This window comes from Dioscorea cayenensis, chromosome 17, assembly GCF_009730915.1.
Source record: "Dioscorea cayenensis subsp. rotundata cultivar TDr96_F1 chromosome 17, TDr96_F1_v2_PseudoChromosome.rev07_lg8_w22 25.fasta, whole genome shotgun sequence".
NCBI lineage: Eukaryota > Viridiplantae > Streptophyta > Magnoliopsida > Dioscoreales > Dioscoreaceae > Dioscorea > Dioscorea cayenensis.
In genome coordinates this window covers 18,515,719-18,538,513 of record NC_052487.1, presented here as the reverse complement: position 1 = coordinate 18,538,513, position 22,795 = coordinate 18,515,719, and the positions used below count along the sequence as shown (strand labels likewise).

Here is a 22,795-nt window from a genome sequence, read left to right as displayed (position 1 = left end):
TGTTTATCTTTCATCGTTTTCCATTTGTAGTATTTGATTGATTAAATGAATTAATCATAATCTAAGAATATTGGAATAGTGTTATATTGCATTCAAGTCTTTAGTCAATCATTTTGATTGCATTTGTATATTAGTTTGTTATTAATAACATAACGTTAGACAAACTTAAATTAAATTACTCAAGTTTTATTTTTATATTAATTTGTTCTTCAGTTTAATAAAATTTGATTCAAACTTTATTTTTTAAAGTACAGATAGTTTTCACAAAGTATTCTAAAAATATGATTTAAACAATGAGTAAATAAAAAAAAATAAAAATAATTTTCAATCTTTGTTCAAGTTGATGAGAAGCGAACTTTCAAAATTAATAATTTAATTTTTATTTAATTTAGATTTTTGACATATAGATAACTTCGCTTAATATAAATGTAGAAACTAAATATATAACTTCGTGTAATATAAATTTAGAAACCACATATAATTTGGATAAGATAGAATGCCCATAATATTAATGTATATATGAAGGGTCTTAAACATAATTGAATTAAAAGTAGTCTCTCATCTTACACAAATAGTACTCTCGATCTCATTAAAAAAGTTTCTATATATATAGATGTATAATTATGATCACAAATGAAGATGTTCATGTTATCCTCACTATTGCTTTGATGCGTAATAACTAACGAATTAACAACTAATTAACTAAAAAAAATTTACTTATCAAAAGAACATTAGTATTATTTTTGGTTTTAGAGCATTGAGATAATTCCCCAAAAATATATATATATATAGTTTCAGAAATACATATAGAAATTTGTTTCACTAGTTTAAAATTTAACTTTGGAATGTGCACCTAAAATTCTTTCATATAATGTTAAAACAAAAACAGTATTTTTATCTTCACATACTACTAATAAATTTGGTATAAGGAGGTGTTTGAATAGAGAATTAAGCGATAAATTAAGCCTTTTAATCCTTCGTAATCTTCTCTTGGAAGAATAACTAGGTTAAATCCAAATTAAGTTTAGGGGTATGGCAAAAAATTATTTTCATGTCCTCAACATTTCATTCCATTTTTCTTTATATGTACTATTATTAAAATATGGATTATATATATATTAACTTGATGTTTTCTTTTAACCATAATGTTGTGCCTAACTATTACGTAAAATAACACTTACTATGATAATTAATTGAGTTTTTTTAATAATGAAAACATTTTATAGTAAAAATATTTCTAATAATTAACATAGTAATATTATTATTAATAAAAAAGTTAATAATATATTAATTATGCTCATATATTAATATAATGATAATGAAAGTCATAATTATAATCATTTTTAGTTATAATATATATCATTCATATGGAATGAATTCTTTTATTGTTTCTTTCCACCCAAGACATCAAAAAGAAATAAAGAAAATAATTAAAGTTTTTTTAATGATTTAATCCAATCCACTTGTATTCTTTGTCCGAACAACCTACATGTAGGATTTTGTGGATTCATATTAGAATTTTTTTTAGTTCAAATCATTCAAAAATGAAAATAATTAGATATACTTATAATTTTATTAAAACAAACTTACAGCATAAAAACTGTACAACTTATTAATATATCTAGTGTAAAAATCACAACCAATTCTTTCACAACTTCCTTGTAATGTATTGATTTGAGGGTTTTTTTGGGTGTGGAGAAGCCACTTAATCACATATTAATTTGTCTCTAAACTCATTTTTAAGAATAATTGACTTCTCAATTCTTCTTGTTTGGATTAAGAGTTCTTAATCCCGATTAAACTACTCCCAATGAATCTTTAAAAATTAGCTTGTGTTTTCTTGGGATTGAATAAAATCATATTTACCTCTATTAAAAAATAGGGAAAAAAATCTACTGTTCATTCATCGTAATTTTCAAAACTTCCCAAAAACCCCCTCCAACTTTTACACACCCCGGACATCCCTCCGTTATATTTTACATTCCCTTTAACCCCCCGCCGGTAAGTTGAAGTAGTTTATGATATGAAATTCCATTTTTGCCCTTACAAAAGGAGGGAAAAATGGCGCCCAATCATATCATGTCCAAAATTTATTCATAGTTTTGCAATTTTTTTTGTCTCCTGCTTGCTTTTTCTCAAACAAAGTTTAGAAAGCTCATATCTTGTTGTTCTTGTCCTTGTCTTGTTCTTGTTCTTCTTTTTCTTCTTCTCATTTGGTGTTTAAGCGTGCATTCTTTTCTTTCAGTGCGTGTATTGTGGGGTTCAAGAGGGCTTGCAATGCCGCTGTCGTTTGCGATCGCCTGTGACGACGGACGAAAATCGCAGATGAGAAGGCAACCTGGGCATCCTAGATGAAAGAGGATCGAGTCGTAAGCGTCCGAGGTCCGCGAGGTGCCTTGTAGCCATTGCCACGCTTCTGATCACAATCGCAGATCGTGCAATGAATCTCTTGCCGAGTAGGCATTGTGTATTGTGTATATACTTCTTATTATCGTCTAAAATACATTTGAATCCGCTTAAAATATACAACGCGACCGTGCCTTTGGTCCCCCAAGTGTAATTAATACACGCTCGGTTCCCCAAGCATTTCCACTCCCGGCCTTCATTAAAATCGGAAGCCAAAGCGGCATCAGGCTGTTGGATTTCATAGTATAAATGGGAAGGAAGAACCATTTCGTTGAACAAACAACCACTCTCCTTCCTCTTGTTCTTGTGTGATGGTCATCCTGTCGAGTCGAAAACTTGGTGTTCACAACATTCGCTCCATTCAAACCACATTTTTTAGATCAGAGACTTTTTACAGGATGTGTCATGATTGTTTTCCTCTAGTACGTCATCCATAAACAACCTGTAGGTGAAAACTTGCTTTTTCTTGGCCCAGTCGAAATGCTCTACGGGTAAGCAATGACGGAAGTGCGTTTCGACTTTGTCAAGAAAAGAAGATTTCACTTACAAGTTGATTGTGGATGATTACCAGAAGAAGGCTCATCACATATCCTTTAAAAAGGACTTGATCTAGAAGAAAATGTGGTCTGACTAGAGCGAGTGTTCTGGACACCCTATTCGAAGGTGTACTTTGACGATTCCGAGGTCCGTGATGGTTACGTCATGCGTTCAACGGAGAGTTTGAAGCTTAAACAGAGAATTTTTGTATTGCCTAACGTGAACATTCTATTTTTTTCAGAGATTTGTATATGCCATTGTAATTACGTTGATATTTACTAAGAAAATGAATGTTGTATTATATTGTCTTACGTGAACATTCTATTTCTATCAGAGATTTGTATTTTAAGTACATTTCATTGTAATTATACTGATATTCAATAAGACAATTTTTAAAGCAGAGAAAAATGAAATTTAAAGCAGAGAAAAGAAAGTTAAAGGGAGAAAGTGATAATTATACACTTTGAACTCGAATGTTTAACATTAGCCGATAATGAAAAATGAAAACGAAACAGAACCCTAGCCGATAATGAACTCGTGGACTTCAATATCATCCAACAAGAATGAATCTCAAAAGCGAAAGCAGGGATATTTACAATGAAAGCTGTCGTCGACTAGCCATTGTAAAAGCAAATGTGATTTTTACAAAGAAACAAAGTTATTTGTGTGCCAACTTTTTCATTTTTTTAAATAGAGAAAAACATTATTGTTACGAGTTAACACATATATTTAAGTAGAGGCGTTGTTAGTTTAAACGAGTCGATGGTTATTTTCGCAAGTGACTAGTTCGTCTTAAACTATAACATGGATATTTAAATAATGACGTTGATAATTAAACAATGAAACTTATAACTAAACAATGAAAGTGCAAGTTAAACAATGAAACTAGATTGTTAAAGAAAGAGTCAAGTATATAAATATAGATACATGTAAATTTACATTGACGAAAATTTGTCATGTTCTTCGGAAAAAAATGAATTGAATTTAAAAGCTGGTTTACATTTGAAACTAAAGAACGTATACAATGACTATGAACCCGCTTGAGAACACTCCCCTTTGGCAGTGATGCCGGCTGCCCTCCCCTCCTTAAGTATGTGGGAAACATACTTTAATCGCATATAAGGGGACGTCCGATCTGCGGTAGCCGTAGCTTCTCATCGGCGAAATAGCGCTCGATAAACCGCATGACATAGACGCTGCAGTCGACACTTCCTTTTTTTGTCGTGGGGTTTTCGATGATCGTGAACAAGCGGGAACTTTGCGGACGCCGACTCGCCCAACTCCATGTCGATACAAAGGTCGAATAGGTTTCGTTGTCAAGGTATACAAGTTGATATTAGAATGCCGATTATTTATCGAACACTATTACTCAAACACAAATTATTAAAGCACTTACCATTTCTAGCGCGTTTTTATCATATTCCTCGCTTTGGCATGAAGAATAATGCTTGTATTCTTGTTTGTCATTGTCAAGGATGACGACATGGAAGTGACACTCATAATTATCGGGAGGATGACAATGTCAACTTCATGCACGTTGCGTGCGGCATCTCCGATCATAGCCATAGTGGATTCATGTGCGTCGTCGCCCTGCTTTGACATGAACAGCGCCAGTGGTCGTGTGATGGAGGCGCGCTTCTTATAACGATATGGCACTACGCTCATCGACTTTTGCAATATACATACGAAAGCGTCCATCACATCGTCTACAACCATCTCCTTCCCCTCAAGCAGGTCGAATAGACTGGACCATGTGGTGCTGACAGAGTCATTCTTCCACACGACAGTGCTATGGTTGAACGGAACATAGATACGTAAACAATATTGTAAATATTTAACTGATACAACAAGATTTAAAATTCTATGTAAAATATTTAAATGTTAACGATATAAATTAAATGGTAACGTATAATAGTTTTGGTTAACATCTATATATTTAAATGCTATATTAAATGTTTGAATGTTAACTGTAATACTTAAAGGGTAACATGTAATAGTTTAAATGCTATTTGTGATGGTTAGACGTTAACGCTCTTACTTAAATGGTAACATATAATAGTTTAAACAATACCATAAAAACTTCAAACTTACTTGTCCATAGGGCAGTTGAGGAAGATCCTTATCAACTCCTGCTGGTACTTGTTGAAGCGCGATTGGCCAACGTATTTTTTCTTCTTCGGAATGAAGACTTTTCGAACTTCTTCTAATTTTTTATTGGCATTGTTCTTCTCTCTCATCTCCATTTCGGCAGCATTCCCTTCCTTCGATGGGAGCAGGACGGCAGCATCAACGGGAGACACTTCCTTACATGCTTCTTGTTGTTGTGGGATTGTGTCTGCCTTCGATGCGGCACGGTCAGCCGTTGGTTCCACCGTGACTTCGAGTTCGTTGAGGATAGAGTCAACGACCTTCTCAGCCACGGCCACGGCAACAGCATCAATGGCAGACACAACGTTGGTTGGTTGTTATTCTTCATGGATTATGTCCATCTTTGATGCCGTACTGTCAGACGCCGATTCCACCGGGTTCATGTTGTCGTTAACAACAGAGTCAACGATCTTATCCACCACGGCAATCTCAGCGTCATCTGCGATCTCCTCCACTGTGACGAGCATATCATCAACAGTAACACCATCAGCCGCCGATAGTGCTGCTATTGTTTCATCATCAGTCGGCGGTGGAGACGGAGGCATTATTGTTTTCCTCTTTTTTGCAAGCCTCTTCGAATGAGGCCGCCTTCGAATGGCCACCCCGATGATGTCCTCGTCGTCGAATTCCGACGGCGCGTCCGTCCTGGGTGCTTCATTTGTTTGGAGGGAAGGCGCAGTCGATTGTGAGTGTGACCGGCCTTCCAATGCCTCAACCCGAGCGACAAGCCGAGGGAACTCGGTCATCAAAATCTGGCAAGCCTGCAGAAGAGTTGCAGTGACATCCTCGCCTAGTGCCGGCCGGGGCTCTGCCACGGTTGGGGGGGCTGCCACGGTCGGGCGGGGTAGGCGAGGGCTTCTCTGGCCTCTAGGAATGCATGCGCGTTTTGGGCTGGAAGTAGGAGAACGGCGTCGAGCGCGCACGGAAGAGGTTGCCGTCTCATCTTGCCTTCAAGCAAGCAGTTCTGGAGCAATAGCATCCAACCGACGGTTGGCCCGAACAAATATTTCTTCATCAGCATTCGTCGGAACTAGCTCAGGAAACTAACATACGTAAACCAAACAATCTTAGCAAAATCATTCAGTTTAAACAATAAAAACTATATTTAAACATGTAACTTATATATTTAAACGTTATAGCGTATTAGGTTAAACAGAGAACAAAATATTTAAACATTAAAGAAACGGTTTAAACGGTAGATGAACAAAGTTAAACGGTAAATAATATTTTTAAACATTAACGCCTACGGTTAGACATATTGTTTTTGAATTATTACCTCTTTTCCTTCGAGAGATGACAAACTCGTTTCTATCGTCGCTTGCTTCCGGTAAGTATTTTCATTGTAGCACAACATCCTTGGGATCTTCCAGTAACGGACTTTCTTTCTTGTTCCGGTCAGCTCGTAAAACCAGATGTTAAGCGCGACCGTGCAACCCTTAACATACCCGGTGTTAGTGTTCTTCCCCGCGCATCTAGATTGCACTCGAGCGGCGGCTTGTGGAATGTCCTCCATAAGCCACTTGTGCGTCGCCTGCGCCCATGCGTATCGCCCCATGGCAGGTAGATCATCGACATAATCAACGATCCAGTTAGGAACCAAGCAGGACGTATTTGGGAAGAGGATTGTACCCAGGAGGTACACCATCAATAGTTTGACAAAATTTTCTTCTTCTCCCCTCTGACAAACGAGTTGCTGAAGAGTGCTCCTGATGGAGTCTCTATGTCTCTCGTACGTTTTCGATAAATACCTCTCTTCGAAAGCTGAGCGTGTTTTCTTCTTCTAATACACGACTGCGTCTCCATCGCAACGTAGACCAAGAACGAGGGCCGCATCTTCGAGCCCTCGAAAGTCGCGATGCTTTCCCCGATCCCCGAATTTATTGGTGCGACTATTGTACCTTTTGCAATGAGAATCAAGAAGGGCCCTGTTCTTGGAATACGACTTCCAACTCGAGAATGTCTGCAATCGTGTCCTTCGGGATGATCTCCGAGTGTCGAAGAATCATGTGAACTTTCAATTCGACCCACTGGTCTCCACTCACAGGTGTCATGTAGCATCGCCCATTAACTAGATTGACCGCCATAATCACAAGCCTCGCGATAATAACAAAGACATTCGGACATCAGGATTCACAAATTGATAAGCGGAATTATAAGTTGTTAAACCAGTAAACTCTCAATTCTTAAACATTGATATCATTTGTTAAACAGTAGAACTATATTATTAAACGGAGATACAAATAGTTAAACGACGCAAAAAACTGTAAAAAGCTCATTATTTAAACGTAGACCTCATTTTTACAACTTCAACCATATCAACTGAAAGGGTAAACGTAGATTATAAACATTACACAAATCACAACAATCGAAAAACCATTTCGATCGCAGTACATGCATCGAAAATGTAAAAACAAAAAACAAAAACCCCTAGCCGAGAGATCTCCCTACGGACTCAACAAAACCCCTAGCCGATCAATCCCCATGCAGAGCTTCAATGTCTTCCAAGAAAAAAACAAAAATCACAAAAACAAAACCGAAAAAAATGTCTCTTCGTAACAGAATAATTAACAAAAAACCATAATCAATACTTTAGACTGCATAGTGATGAAATGCCGAATACTTGTGCGGGACTTCTCCTTCGAGACGCAGTGGAAAGGGAAGAGCTGAGACGCGAGTTTAGAGAAGACAAATGGTCGGAGACGCGAGTTGAGAGAGACAAGCAACATGTAGCTCTCAAGAAAAAACCCACCTACTTCCTCTCACACCGCCGAAATGGGTGCAGCCACGACTTCCCGTGCAAAGGCATTTTCATCCATAAAATTTAAAAAACACTCCGTTTAATGCCGTTACATACTTTGGGGGTTTGAAAATCATGGAGTATAAAAAGAAGAGGTTTTTGGGTATTGCAAAAACTATGGGGGTTTTTTTGGCAATATGGCAAAGTTTGGGGGTTTTTTTGGCAATTCTACCTAAAAAATAATCCCGGTGGACGTCATAGCTATTTGTCAATAATTATTTTCCCATGTATTATTTTTAATTGTACCCTTATTTTTAGCTTCTAATAAATTTGTGTTTTATTTTTTTACGAAAATAATGACATATATTAGATTAGTGTTAAGCTTATATTTAAAATTAATTTATGTAAATTAAAATAAATAAAAATAATGTGACATTATATTCTTAAGATAAATTCGATAATCAATTTGATACATTTATTTCACTACAATTAATAATCGTAATCATAGAATTAAATAAGTGACAAACGCCACTGATTTAAAGACTAGAAATATAAAAGTTTTGGGGGTTTTGTGCAAGAAAGAATAAATTCATAACTTATAAGTTTTTAGAGTCGAGGGAGGAAAGTGCAAAAATGCTGCGGCGAGTGCTGCTTCTACTGAAGCCCTTCAATGTCTACCCTCCGAGGCCGAAGCCTTCAGGCCTTCTCCACTTCGGACCCAACTCCAAGGTAAGCAAATTCATGGCTTTTGATATCCATGAAACCTTCTCTTGAAGCTCTGGTTGAAAAATATCATTCAATTCCGAGATACTCAATGATTTGAGTTCATAGTTCATGTTTGGAAAGTTTGGATTTTTACAGTATTTTTTTTTTCTACTAATCTTTCTTTTCTTTCATGTTTTTTCTTAAGTTTGAGTTTTGTGCCCTAAATTGGATCAGGAAGGGGGCTTTCTTTTCTTAGATTTTTGTTAATTTATGTTTTTTGCAAGTTTGGATTTTTACAGTTTTTTTTTTCAACCAATTTTTCTTTTCTTTCATGTTTTTCTTAATTTTTTTGAGTTTTTTTGCTCTAAATTGGATCAGGGAGAGGCCTTTCTTTTTCTTGGATTTGTTGATTTATGTTTTTTTTGTGGTAAAGATGTTCTCAATTGGTTTTTTTTTTTGTTTCTAATTTGCATAAGAATTGAACCTTTTTTTATAAACCCTAGTTAAAACTGCAATTTTGTAATTTATGTTTGTGGAAAAGATCACCTTGTTGTTTTGTCAATGCTTCAAGCCTTAGTTTGTGAGTTTAGTGTGAGTAGTGGTTATGTGTGAGTGGTTCCAGCGCTCATGTGTGTGCGGGCTCTACTTTCACTTGCTCCACCTATGCTTGTGCTCGCCCCTGACTTTTTTAGCGGTTAAGCAGCTCGTCTTGGAAAAAAAAAAAATTGCATCAAAATAGGAGCTTTTTGAACGCCAATGTGAAGTGAACTTTATTAGTGTATGTTTATGTGTGAAAGATGTTTTCAATTGGTTTATGACTTATTTTCAGATTAGAAATGGAAACCTTGTTGTCAATGCCATCAAGTGATGTCAAAGAAGAGCTATTTTAGTGTAACTTTGATCTTTGTTCAATCGGTTTCCTGTTTGCTCTCAGATAGGAAAGGGCTTTCAGTCTTGTAATTCGATAGTTGTATTATAGCTATGCATTCAGTTAATTGAATTCATGACAGTAAAATAACACCGTTTTTATTGTTTTCTTGGTTGATTGTAGGTTTTAAGTTATTTGGATGATCGATGTAAGGTCCATGAAGAAGCAATTAAATTCTGTCAAAATGTTCTGCGACGGAAATCTCTGGATTGGGAACCTGTAATGCGTAACTATCTGACACAACCGATCCGTGATGTTGATCTTGTGATCACTGTTGGTGGAGATGGTACTCTTTTGAAGGCCAGTCATTTTCTAGATGAAACAATTCCAATTCTGGGAGTCAATTCAGATCCGACGCGAATTGAGGAGGTTCTTGCAACTGTTCTTGTGCACTATATAAATTCTATAATTTCTTTGATGAGATATTCGAACATTTTGTGCAGACTTTGTTATCTTGATTTGGGAAATGGTTTGTTTATTGATGGTATTTTCTATCTACTACTGTTCAGGTTGAGAGGTTTAGTAATGAGTTTGATGCGACGAGGAGCACCGGTTATCTCTGTGCTGCAACTGTAGAGAATTTTGAGCAGGTAAACCGATTACCGTTCAAATAGTTTTTTTGCTGCCTTTTCTTGCGTCGCTATTTTTGTGTTAATATTGTATAGAATATTGTCGCATCCAATTCCCACGGTCTTCTTGTCTGTGTGTCTAGGTGTTAGATGAAATGCTTGAGAGTAGAAAAGAGCCTTCAAAACTCTCGAGGATATCAATCAGCTTGAATGGCAGTAAACTGTCGGCATTTGCTCTGAATGATATTCTCGTAGCACACCCTTGCCCTGCAACCGTTTCAAGGTTCTCATTTCGGTACGGTGTTCTCTTTCTAATAATTGTACATTCACTTAAAAATTAGAACGACCTTTTACTAACAAAATCGGTGACTTATTCAGAATCAAAAGCAATGACCAAAACATCTCCAATTTAGTGAACTGCCGATCTAGTGGTTTCAGAGTATCCACTGCAGCGGGATCAACCGCTGCTATGCTATCAGCTGGTGGGTTTCCCATGCCTATTTTGAGTCGTGACCTTCAGTATATGGTAAGAGAGCCGATTTTACCTAGACAAATAGATGCACCTCTGTTGCATGGGTTAGTTAAACCGAACCAGTCAATCGAAGCCACTTGGTATAGTAAAGAAGGCACCATATATATTGATGGTTCACATGTATTTTGTTCAATGCAACATGGAGATACAATAGAAATTTCTTCGAATGCTCCAATGTTGAAAGTTTACTTGTCCCAAAATCCGTTAACACAGTAGTTGCTCCTAGTAAATCTACTGCATTCCTCGCATTTCTTTTAATTTTTATTTTTTATGCTGGATCCATTCTGATGCCATAGATATCCAATCGGCTTGTTCTCATGTATGATTTTTACCAAATTACATTTGACAGAGTCATATTTCGACACCCGCTCACTTTTTTTTTATGATAGAACGTAATTAACTCATGGTCAGTTCATTTCTTATTTCTGAATGTCTTAAGAAACATTTTATTAAATTCTTCATTTTTTTTTTTTTCTGGAGTGCCAACAAGTAGTGTGCATTAATGAATAATACAAATTGAAGAAATCAAACAGGAACATGAGAAATTTTGTCCAATACCTATTCATTATACATTTCAATCTAACAGTTACTGGTAGACTTTTAGATGAACCAAAGAACAGTGAACTGGAGACTATAGGTTGGAAAAAAATTCTACTGTCAAATAGGTAAACAATCCTTCATTTTGGGTGCATAGGTTCAAGACTGCTACAATAATACTGTTGTTCAGACAGCAGGCACACAAATACAGTAATCTAATGAATTTCCAAAGATGCGGCGAGGCGGCATTTCAATCCTAACTGGTTAATGACTCGAAACTACAACAACTCTATAATTGACCAGTTTCACAGCGAGAACATTGATTAAACACTTATCCAAGAAAGGGTCAATGTTGAAAGTGGGCAAATTAGAGATTCATACCAATTGCATTCACATCATTTGCTTCCCACAACATGATTTTGGAGGGCAAGGGGAAACCTAGATATGAGTCTGTCAGGCTTACCAAAGATTCACACCTTTCACAAGCCTGAAAAGCTATAAATATTTGGAGATCATGCATAGCAGGCATTTGAATTTTCTGGTAAGATTTGGAAACTTACCATGGTGAAAAAGCAATTTCTGATCCTGTAAACAATATTCTCCAACCTGCTTTCTACCTGAAAAGTTTCATTTGAACGTAATGAGAGTATTGACTACTAGTTATATATTCTTGCTCTTTGTTGCCTGCAGGGTGCAGGATATCTCTCTTTTGGTTTCCAAAAAGAGAACTTATCTCTGAATTGTCAGTTAAAATGTTAGTAAGCCAAGAAAAAGGACACTCTCGTAATAATTGTTCCAACAAGGACAGTAATACCGGCTATTCTTTTCCAACCAGAGCATGATGATGCCTTGCTGAGGCATCTAAAGGAAAGATCTTACAAAACTTAGTAGTTATCCAGGAGAAGGAAACAGGAGACTGCTCTAGGATGGACAGCAGAAGACTACTCTCTCCATTGCTCCTACAGCCTGAAATAAGAGTTTGACTGATCAGTAAAGTTTCAAAATTTCTCTAATTTGGGAGTCAAAGTCAAAGCTTTCTGCTTATATATGCAAATCAGCAGAAAACATGGCTACTGAATACCGGTCTCTCTTTGAAATCAACAATAAAAATTATGTGCATATTAGCTTCTAACCAGTAAGGAGGCATAGAAGAATGAGAAAAACTTTTAAGGTAGGCATGGATAGACTACAGAGAACATGGCTCCTAACGGCTTTTTTCCTATAGAAACAATAGGACTTTTCTGCATGTCTGCTACCAATTAACCACAGCACACAGAAGATAGCTTTCAGGCAGGCATATATCTAGAATAACTTCTGAGCATTAATGAAAAAAAAAATTGATTAGAGATAAGGACTTACGTGAACATGTGGGGGCGACTACGTGATAATTGTGGCCGTTTCATTGGAGAAATTATGAGATTCCGTAAGGTAGCTGATGGGTTGCTCACCCCAGGTCCAAATATAGGACGAGCGGGCCTTCTGCCCCCACTGTCCCCAGGAATTGTTGTCTTTGCTGGCGAACCTCCAGAAAGGTCAAAGACAGTTGAGTTGGAATTCTTCTGTCTACCAGGCCACATGTCCTCTCTCTGCCCTGGAGTATCAGGAGTGAATCGATCTGCAACAAATAAATCAAACTGTATTTTTGGGGGAGAGCTTAAAGAAAAGTTCCAGTAAGCTCCCTCTGACCAATTCAGTTCTTAAGAAAACTCAAGTATTTCTTAGAGGCTTTACTAAAACATAGGCATTTTGCTATTTGAATATCAAGCAATTTGCCAAGACTTTTTTTTTCCTTGGATAATTCATTAATTCATTGCTTCTTGTTTAACCCAAAGAAATGAAATGGTTAAAGAATCACCTTGTCTGACAGGCTCCCTGCCATCCATCAAATTTCCCATGCCTGAAAACAAGTCTGGGTCAGCTCTTTGGAAGAAGTTGCCTGCAGGTTGTATAGCTGATCGCTTCACTGACTCATACTCATTCCTCAACTGATCATACATCTCATCAAGCTTTCTCTTCTGTCTGATTTCAAAGAAGCAGTTGATATATCAGACCCTCTTATGCAACCAAGTATTGAGTACAAAAACAGAGGATTGTATAAGTCTGTCGTGAATTTTTTTTAACACAGAAGCCACAAGATTTAAACCTGGATTTTTCAGCATATTTTTCTTGGAGTTCCTGCTTATCTTTAGACAAGTTGTCAATTTCTTGTTCCATCATCTGGCACCTTTTTGCTGCTTTCTGATATGCAGTGTGCACCTGCTCTAGCTTCTCTGTGAACTTTGCTTGCATGGCCTCACATTTCTGGCGGCATTGCCCAATGATCGTGTTCATTTTGTATTGCATTTCAAGTTCCTTTTGGCCAATATAAAACATTACACTCCGATAGGCACTCTTCATAACTGTGGTTTTATTTATCAAAGGAAAACATAGACATGGGCAATTCATTTAGATCTCCCTAAAAACCTGCTGAAAATCTCTAGGCTTTGCTTTACTTGATAATGGATAAACACGGGGTGAATAAAGTAAATAATCTATAAGCCATTAAATAAGCATGAGGATACGTATCTGTGGAGACATTCCAGCCATTGCCATCTGCAAAGCAAACATGACTAAGAACATAGAATGTTAAGTACAACCATAGAAATTCAATGACTTGATAGAAGTTCTTACATTTATCCATTCATCACCAGGATTAATTTCCACCGGTCTCATGAGGCTGACAAGCAAAAGTTCAGCATGTTATGTGAAAATGGATCAAATCACTAAAAGTGCCTCATGAAATATGTTGGTATTAAAATTGCAGGATGGCCTCATAAAATATTCTGCTGTTCCTATATAAAAAGCATCAATGCTACTTATGAGGAGAAATCTGAAGGATAAAGCAGATCTTAGAAATAGCTCAATTGATAATGACATGGAAAAACCATTACTATCTGAGCCAAGAAAATAAATGGATGTGCACCTTCTTGAGAGCACTTGATCACAGATAGGACATGCAGCATCATTGGACAGTATCTTGCCAGCATCTTCAGTGCCTTCTCAAGTGTTAAGGACACTTAACCATAGAAGACTTCTGAGTATTGGTTAGTTAATAACTTCAACATAACAAGACCAGCATATCAATGACTTGAAAGGATACACAAAATATGACCACATGTAGTTGATACGGCCTTGCCCTCCAATTCCCGCCAACAAGCATTGCACCTCATTTCGCTAATTGGGATTGAAAGGCCATGGTATTAGAGAGCTACTAGGACCTGCAATGTACATCAAATTGGAAAATAAAGGATGCTTGAAACTCAAGGAAGGAACATGCTGTCTAAATCAAAACAGAGACAGCCTATTCCAGTTTTCTACTTAATTGCTTTCAAATGAAAAAACAGAGGGAAAATACAGGTCAGATTTAAACAAATAAAGAAATTCCTTATTAAAGCAGTGCAAATCAAGTGCTATTTCTCATAATAAATCAAAGAAACATCCTGTTTTGCTTATTTGTCTCTAATAAGCAGAAAACCATCAAGAAGCTAGGGGGGGCAGTAGAAAAAACAAATTTACTCTGGGTCTACAAAAGAATCCAGACCATTTCCTGGAAAAAACTTTTGACAAAATCAGCAATGCTATTGACTAAACTGCAATTATATACCATCAGATATATCATCAGAAATAGAAGTTTCCCTAAAACACATCAGATTTTCTTATTTCAGCATGGACTAATCCAAATAAACGCATGAGATTCTTGTTAATTCTCAAAATTGCAGAAATTTCTTCTAAAAACCTAAAAGACGGATCATAATTCCACAAGATACCCAAGTTCTCAATCAGCACGCACTACAAAGAAGAGAAAAATTCCAACCAATGCAAGTAAACATGAAAACACATACAGATATCCCTAGTTAGATCTATTTAACAGATAAAGAGGTTTGTGCAAATCGGAAACCCTAGAAAGCATCAATTTTCACAATCACAATGCACAAGCATCCAGTAATAAAAAGAAAATACTAGAGAAATCAGAAAATCAAGACTCATCACCTCGAATTCCATAAAACCCATCATCAGAACAGAAATTCATGAAAAAATCGAGCATTAAATCATCGTAATTTGATCTCACACCGAGGAATCAGAAGAAAGGATCAACCAGCAGCACTGCGATGGAGGATTGGATGCCTGAGAAGCACGAAACCCTAAGAAATCGATCCCATCTTCTCGAACGAGCTCGGAGAAGCGAAGGAATGGAGAACAGGGAGAGAGCTCGGAGAAGAGAAACCACGAAATGGAGAACTGGCGGCAAACGCCCCCGTTTTGATATTTAAATAAGCACCGTGATGGCCCCTAATGTTCCACGTGTGGCTTTAAGATTTATAGAAGCATGTTTCTTGGTTAAATTATGAAACTTTTCAAGAGTGTGAAAATGAAAGTAATCTCCCTCCTTTTGTATGTTTTAATTACCAGACCGGTTGTCGACCCGGTTAGACAACCGATTATGGTCCAACCGGTTCAACCGGATTTAATTTTTTAAATAAATAAATATTTAAAAATTAAAAAATATTAAAAAATAAGTAAAAATAATAATTTTAAAAATAAAGAAAAATTAATAAAAAAGATACAAAATTACATATTACAAAGTTAAATTACCTTTATAAGGTGACAAAGTCTTAACTTTCAAAAAAATTAAAATTTTTAAAATACAAATATACAAAAATACAACTATACAACAAATATTAAAATATAAAGAATTAAATAAAATATAAGTATACAAGTATACAACAACAATAATGATTAAAAAATAAAAACCAAACCGTTCAAATGTTTAATTTAACACTTTAATACTTTAACTTAAATGATTTAATTATTGATTAGTGTAAAATTATAAGTTAATCATAATAAATCATAAATATTTAATATCTTGAACCATTTTACTTTTTACTTTTTTTGACTTTTTTGTCTTTTTGAAATTTGTACTAAGTTAATGAGTTTATTAACTTCATTTAAATTTTAAATTATAAAATAAATAAACTAATTAAATAATTTAAATTAATAAATTAGCCGGTCTGGTTCTTTAGTGTTTTATATGACTAATTGAACCGGTTTACGGCTCGGTTCCCGGTTGAACCAATTGAACCGTCGGTTCGGTCCGGTCTGGTTTTTAAATCATTGATTATTTGGTTGTTCGTTTTTGTTGTCCTCTTACATTATTTTATTAGATCTATTGTTAGTGTTCGCTGCATCTACTCTTATTGTGTTATTTTTATTTTACCTCTTTTTTTAGTTTTAATGAACTTAGGATCAGTTTGATATGCAAGATTTTAAGGAACAACACAGAACAACTTAAATTGTTATTTGTTTGATTTACAAAGAAAGTGAGAGTACAGGGCACTAAAAAGTTGATTGAGTATAGCATAAATTGCTAATTTTTTTTGTACCGCCAAAAGCACGAGTACAAAAATCCTATCAAAGTAAGGACAACTTAAAAACCATATTGCCCTACCTAAAATTAAAAATTACATTAATATATTTAAAAGGGAATTAAGTTTCACTAGGTAATTAGGTTTTTTTTTTCTCTTTTTGAATGAAGATGAGATTTATTTTTACTAGTGTGGAGGCCCGCCTTATGTTGTGGGTTTGTTTTTTTCTTTCATTTTGTCTGCATACATTTTGGAAGGATTTATTCATACATGAATAATTTTTGTGTGTGGTTTTTGCCATTAATAATAGGAAAGTTGGGTTGTGATGGATTCTCTCATTTGTTTTATATTGTCAAGTGAGTTTGGAAGAGCAACTCAATTTGTCTGACATGTCATTCATATTTACTCAGTTTCATATTTATCTCAAAGATTCTTATCATATTATTACTAACAACATCACTTGCATTAACCATAGGCAAAAGTTGTTTCAATTTTTGACCTTCCACTTTCGGTCAAAGACAAAAACCAGAGGGTAAAAGTGAACGGACTCCACTTCATTCATGGGATTTTGATAGGTGAACTGGAATCACTGGATATGAGAGGTTGCCCGGCATTGTTCTCCGATGAGTTAACTTCATGGATTTGATCATGGTTAAGGGTTGATTCTTTGTTTTCCTTGTTCTGGTTAGCAGTTTTTTTTTATGTGCAAAAGAATGATGTCTTAGTGAACTTTATTCTTAATTGTCGTGTATTAGGATATTGTTTAGTACATATATATTATTTTCTAGCATTTTGACATTACTTTGAGCTTTTCCATTAGTTCTTTTGCATTTGCAGCGGAGACAATTATATGGCGGTCACTTGGGCTGATGAAACCTTCTTCTACAGCATGGTCAATGAATGATAGCAATGAGTTGTAATAGCCATCAATATTAAAAAAAACCCAACCTACACCAAAGAATACATTAGTGATGATTTGTTCAGCATTTCCATTGTATATATGTACAGTTGCCATTGAATTATCAGCTTCTTATGTATGCCTAGTTGTGCCCAAGTAATCACTTCAAAAAATTCTTCAAGAGTGCCATAACCTCATGCATAATAATTCCAATTAAGGTTACTTAGTTTATTTATTTATTTATTGTTTTTTATGTCAAGAACATTTACATATAATGATTTGTGAGAGGGTTTGTTTGGTTTTTGCATAATGTGTGGTAAAAGAATGATAACAAAATCAAACACTGTTAGTGGGCATATAATAACTCATACATGTAGGTTATGTACTAACCAGGCATAGCAATAAAGGCATCATAATTGCGAGCCATCTCTGCTTTTCTTTGGTGCATATCGGTCACTGGTTTTACTTCTCCTATAATGACGCCAGTTATCTGACAAATTCATAAAACAATTTATTAGTAAATAGCCATTTGTATTTGTATTCTAAGTTGTTTCTTTCAATAGTTTGTCATTATATTCAATTAATTTTTTTCATGCCTCTTTCGCCATTAGTGTTTCGGGAATGATCCTGAGTTATAGGGGAAAAAGCTTTTAATATCTCTAGTTTTTTTCTTCAAAAGATTGGGGTTTCAATATTTAAAAACAAACAAGCATAACTCATACCCAAGAACGTGTCTTCCACCATTAAAGACAATTTTATGCTATCAAGCCCATTAATCCTATATTGCCTCCTCCATATACTAAATTAATATTTTTCATCACCTGTAGGGATTTATTAGGTTATTGCACATATTTATAGCTGAGCATACATAAATGAGTAGACTATATGATTATAAGAACAACAATAGAGGGAAAACAATGGAAACAAAGAGAGAGTGATTAAAAACCACAATTAAAATTTAGTAACATGAAGAAGGCAAACTAGTTTTTCTGCCAAGATCTATGGCAGCATCTTGATAACTCTTTTTCTCCTAAGTTACTACCGCAAAAAACACAAATTGTCTTGAATTTGGATGCACTCATTCTCTTTCTTGTATGTTGCTTTGATAACCCTACAAATTGCAGCAAATCATCATCAGGATAGATACATTAAAGTTGTAAGTATGAATATTTTTTTTTGCTATCCAGAAAACAAATTGGTTAACAATTGAACAATAATAATAAGCAAGGATGAGTAAAAGAGGATCTTGAAACCGCATGGAAATTATGCTGATAATGTGTATTTTTTGTTCGAGTGTTACTACGTTTGATCTAGGAGATTGATGATTTTGTGGAAGATTAGTTTATTTCTATTAGGTGTTATATATATATATATATATATATATCTATTTGTTTTGGGATAGGCACAACTACTTTAGAAATACATATATATATATATATATACATATAGAGAGAGAGACAGAGAGAGACAGAGACAGAGATGGTTGCCTTATGTTGTTTTTCTTTGGTTAATTTTTTTTCTAAAATTCTTGTGTGTTTAGTCAAAGATATTCATCATGTTCTTTGAGATTTCTTTAAAAGGAGAGTCGTTTTGTTTTACATTTGGATTTCTTTAAATTGTTGTGTTTCTTATTGTATTGATTCCTCTACAATTTTTTGCTATAGTTAAGGTGCAATGGATCTTGTCGGCTTGTTGTTGACATAGTTTTCTATATATATATATCATAAATTGTAGTTGTTTTGGGCTAATTGTATTATGATGGTGGTCATACATCTAGTATTTTGTAAGTTTTTTTTTTATAAATGTGTATTGAGATCAAGTGAAGACTAGGAGTTTTGACAACTATTACTTTTTTAGATGTATGCAAATTAGCTAGAGGGATATCAGATATGATTTGATGTGCATAGTTTTATGTTAGGAAAGGAAATGTCATAAAATTGTTAGTTTTGTAACTTACTATTGTTAGGTTTGATGAACGTTTTCTGTATATATATATATATATATATAATTTTTTCAAAATGTGTTGTGAAAATTGTTTGTATATGTATGGCTAATAATCAAAATTATTAATACAAAAAGTGAAACATAGGTAAGTAAAGATGACATAGAGATGATCGTCTTGTACTGTTTTTAATTGGTTATTTTTTCATATTCATTTTTGGTGTCTTCAGTCAAAGACATTCATCATGCTTTGTCAAATTTTCTTAAAAGAAGAGTGGATTAGTTTTAGTTTTAGTTTTAGTTTTGTTTTTTTTTCCCAAAACACAAATGTAATGTACTAATCGCTTAACTTTTGATAAAAATTCAAAAGAATGTAAGATTTCTTAAAAGAAGAGTATTGTGTTTTTATCTTATATGTATTTTATTATATTTGTTTTCCTCTATAGTTATATCTTAGGAAAATATTTTTATAAAATTGTTACACAATATAAATTCCTTTTGTATTGAATTGATTTTGCAATTGTTTGCTATAGTCAAGGTGCAAGGGATCTTATGGTCTACTTGTTCAAATAGCTCTATATTTGTATATATCTCTTCAATTTTAGGTTTTTCTAGTGATTTATTTATGTTGGTAGTTAGTAATTAAGCATTAAAATGTATATTCAGATCAAGTGAAGAGTGGGAGCTATGACAAATGTTAGTCATGCTTTTGTTTTTGTGGGTATGTTTATGGGCAACAATTTTTTTTTTAATTTTGTTTTATATGTACAACCAACAATAAAAATTATTAAAACAAAAAAGAGAAAGGGGTAAGTAACAAATAATAAAAAACTTGAATTAAAACACACACATGGAAGTCATTGTTTGTATTAGCTAATACTTGAATTGAGATAGATATTATTGACAGAATTGCATTATTGTTCATATGGGTCTTTAGTAAAAATCTTGGCCTTCCTTCGGGTTTAATCAATAGTCAAAAATTCATTGTTGATTATTAATGGCAGAAGGCATTTGGCATTTTTGGGTTTTATAAGATTTTGTCTTCTTATTTTCATTTAATAACTGAAGAATGTACTAAACATAAGTTATATAGTATAATTCCATCTGTCACACGTGATCTCTCTCTATGATATATTTGATGTCCTTGTTTAATATATTATCTATCCTTTTTTTTGCACATGCTTCTTTTTTTATTTTTATTTTTTCATTCAACTTATTTGAATCGAGTTAGGCTCACATCACTTTACTCATGATATCAAGGATTTTATTGTTTCTTGTCAAAGAAGATAAGATTTGATTTTGATTTTTTATTCTCTCAATATATAAATGTTTGTGTATCTTTTATTTTGGCAAACCATTAGCTGGCAAATATTATTGTTTTGTGTTGGGGTTATTCATTTATAGTCATGTCATTTTCCATCAATACATACATATCTCAAATTATTATGTGTTATTTTCTATATATATACATAATACATGCATACCTATATAGATCCATTTATAACAACTTAGGTTGGGAGTTTGGAATCAGGCAATCTTTTCTTCTCAGTTTTGTTGCAACGTCATTATTTAGGGCTTTATGTTTTCTTTATGTATTTTTCTCCAATGTTTGCTCCTTTGTCTTCTATTTTATTTCTCCAAATTCTTACGATCATTATATTATGTTAGAATGGGAGAAGTCTTGTAACTATTTTCTTTAAGTTATCCTCAAGATATTATCAAAGAAGTCATTGCATACATCTAGCTTTCAACATCTTCTAGATCTCTTCTTGATCCGAAAATGTTACACTGCGTAATATCATTGATTATCATAGTATTAAACTTTATTGTTGTTTCTTTGCATTATGAAATATATATATATATATATATATATATATATATATACTCGATAGTAAAAGTATACTAGACATCTAAAAGCCAAAGTTGGCTAGTTTTATGCAAGTTGATAATTTATGTGGTGTCTTGACATGAAGGAGTACATTATTTTTTCAAAATTGTGCTGGAGACAATTTGGAAAGCCTTTGGTGCTTGGATTGGTGGCTTGTCATTCTTTTTCATGTTAGATAAGTTATAGTTGCAATATTGAATTTTCAAATCAGCCGTATCGGGTTGAAATGGTTCGGGCATCAATATCTCACAAATGCAATGTTTAGAGGTCATTTACTATGGCTATGTGATTCTGTACAAAAATCGAAAACACGTCATTCGGCATGGAAATGCTTTAACATGGTCATGCGATGGAAGAGTTGATATTGTCTTTTTAAGAGCATTTAGCAAGTACAAAAACTCGGTAATCATACAATAAAATAAAATGTAGACATCTTTATAGAAATGTTTAGAATAAAGTATGAGTTTTGATAGTAAATGGATCTAGCAACGAGGGATGGAATGTGAAAACTTATTTGTTGTCGGACCAATGATATAATTTCTAATGAATGGTTAAGGTGAATGAATTAGTGAGAGAATTTTGCGCACCAACTTTTGTAGATGAAAATATGAATCTAATTTGTTTATAAAACTTTTGTAATGTTTGTATTGTAGTTGTATTGCATATAATGTGGTCTTATATGGGTGTTTTCTTGAAATGAATTCCATAGTAATGAGACTTTTGAAACAATAGCTTAAAATATTGTTGTTATGATTTCTTTATTTGTTCGAGTAATTTATTTATTTGATATCAAGGATTTTGTTATTGATTCCTTTGTTTAAGAACAAGATCATGTTGGTCTTTGATTTTACGTGTCACACACACACACATACATATATATTATATTTATGTTTTAGTTAAGTTTGGTTAAAGACTTTTATTGTGGTTATCTAGATGGTTGTTATTCATGATAATACATATTTAGTAATTGAGGGAAGATCCATATAAAGATTACAAAATGATCTTTCAATTTTTCCATCATATCCTGGTTTTTGTTCATCTTAATAATTGCATAGTTATATCGAATTGAAAGCGGAGGAGCATAGATGAATCCATAGATATGATAAAAGGATATTATATTGGTTGATTAATATTTATTATGGTAGAAATTCATTTGATATAATAGGCGTTATAGTATGCAACCACTAATTGTCAACTTATTGTACTAATTACTTTAATTACATATATTAATTGAGTATATATGAAAGAATATGCTACCTAATAACTCATTTGAGAATTAATGCTACTTGTGTTTATATATATATATATATATATATATATTGATGACTTTCACTGAGGTCTTGATGATCAAACTATATTTCTATTATAAAAAATAAAATAAAACACTCATTTCATTCATAACAAAACTCACCTCAATTATTTTATTCTTCTTAATAGCAAAGCTTTCATCTTGCTATACATCATTGGAAGTGATGAACAACATGTCCGTTATGGTGTTAAAGACGAAGGTAATGCATTCGATTGACAAAAACTCTGCAAAATGGTGGTAATATTGATCCAATCATCA

General features: G+C 34.0%; 2 protein-coding genes across 9 annotated transcripts; one reads left to right on the top strand and one right to left on the bottom strand.

Moving 5' to 3' along the window:
• The first annotated feature begins 8,452 nt into the window (after positions 1-8,452).
• Positions 8,453-10,880, top strand: LOC120280684 (probable NADH kinase). Its single transcript, XM_039287612.1, has 5 exons — positions 8,453-8,557; positions 9,585-9,830; positions 9,971-10,051; positions 10,174-10,325; positions 10,409-10,880. Exons 1-5 carry the CDS (start codon positions 8,462-8,464, stop codon positions 10,776-10,778), a joined length of 945 nt encoding a protein of 314 aa, XP_039143546.1. The 5' UTR covers positions 8,453-8,461; the 3' UTR covers positions 10,779-10,880.
• Positions 10,881-11,778: 898 nt separating this feature from the next.
• LOC120280808 (E3 ubiquitin-protein ligase CCNB1IP1 homolog) lies at positions 11,779-15,358 on the bottom strand. 8 transcript variants are annotated; one of them, XM_039287751.1, is made up of 9 exons: positions 15,129-15,358; positions 14,239-14,356; positions 14,062-14,134; positions 13,770-13,815; positions 13,661-13,691; positions 13,243-13,498; positions 12,955-13,118; positions 12,459-12,714; positions 11,779-12,065 (listed from the first exon to the last, which is right to left on the bottom strand). In XM_039287751.1, exons 2-9 carry the CDS (start codon positions 14,306-14,308, stop codon positions 12,059-12,061), a joined length of 903 nt encoding a protein of 300 aa, XP_039143685.1. In that variant the 5' UTR covers positions 14,309-14,356; positions 15,129-15,358; the 3' UTR covers positions 11,779-12,058. The 8 variants fall into 8 exon arrangements, with proteins under 8 accessions (XP_039143685.1, XP_039143690.1, XP_039143688.1 ...); XM_039287756.1 differs by having other exon boundaries at positions 12,459-12,690; XM_039287754.1 differs by having other exon boundaries at positions 14,239-14,312.
• Between the last annotated feature and the right edge of the window lie 7,437 nt (positions 15,359-22,795).

Coding starts and splice junctions, on each gene's coding strand:
- LOC120280684 (XM_039287612.1), top strand. CDS start 8,462: ATGCTGCGGCGAGTGCTGCTTCTACTGAAGCCCTTCAATGTCTACCCT. Junction 8,558..9,584: donor ACTTCGGACCCAACTCCAAG/GTAAGCAAATTC, acceptor GGTTGATTGTAG/GTTTTAAGTTATTTGGATGA. Junction 10,052..10,173: donor CTGTAGAGAATTTTGAGCAG/GTAAACCGATTA, acceptor CTGTGTGTCTAG/GTGTTAGATGAAATGCTTGA.
- LOC120280808 (XM_039287751.1), bottom strand. CDS start 14,308: ATGAGGTGCAATGCTTGTTGGCGGGAATTGGAGGGCAAGGCCGTATCA. Junction 13,499..13,660: donor TGGAATGTCTCCACAGATAC/GTATCCTCATGC, acceptor ATAAAACCACAG/TTATGAAGAGTGCCTATCGG. Junction 13,119..13,242: donor AAATATGCTGAAAAATCCAG/GTTTAAATCTTG, acceptor CTTTGAAATCAG/ACAGAAGAGAAAGCTTGATG.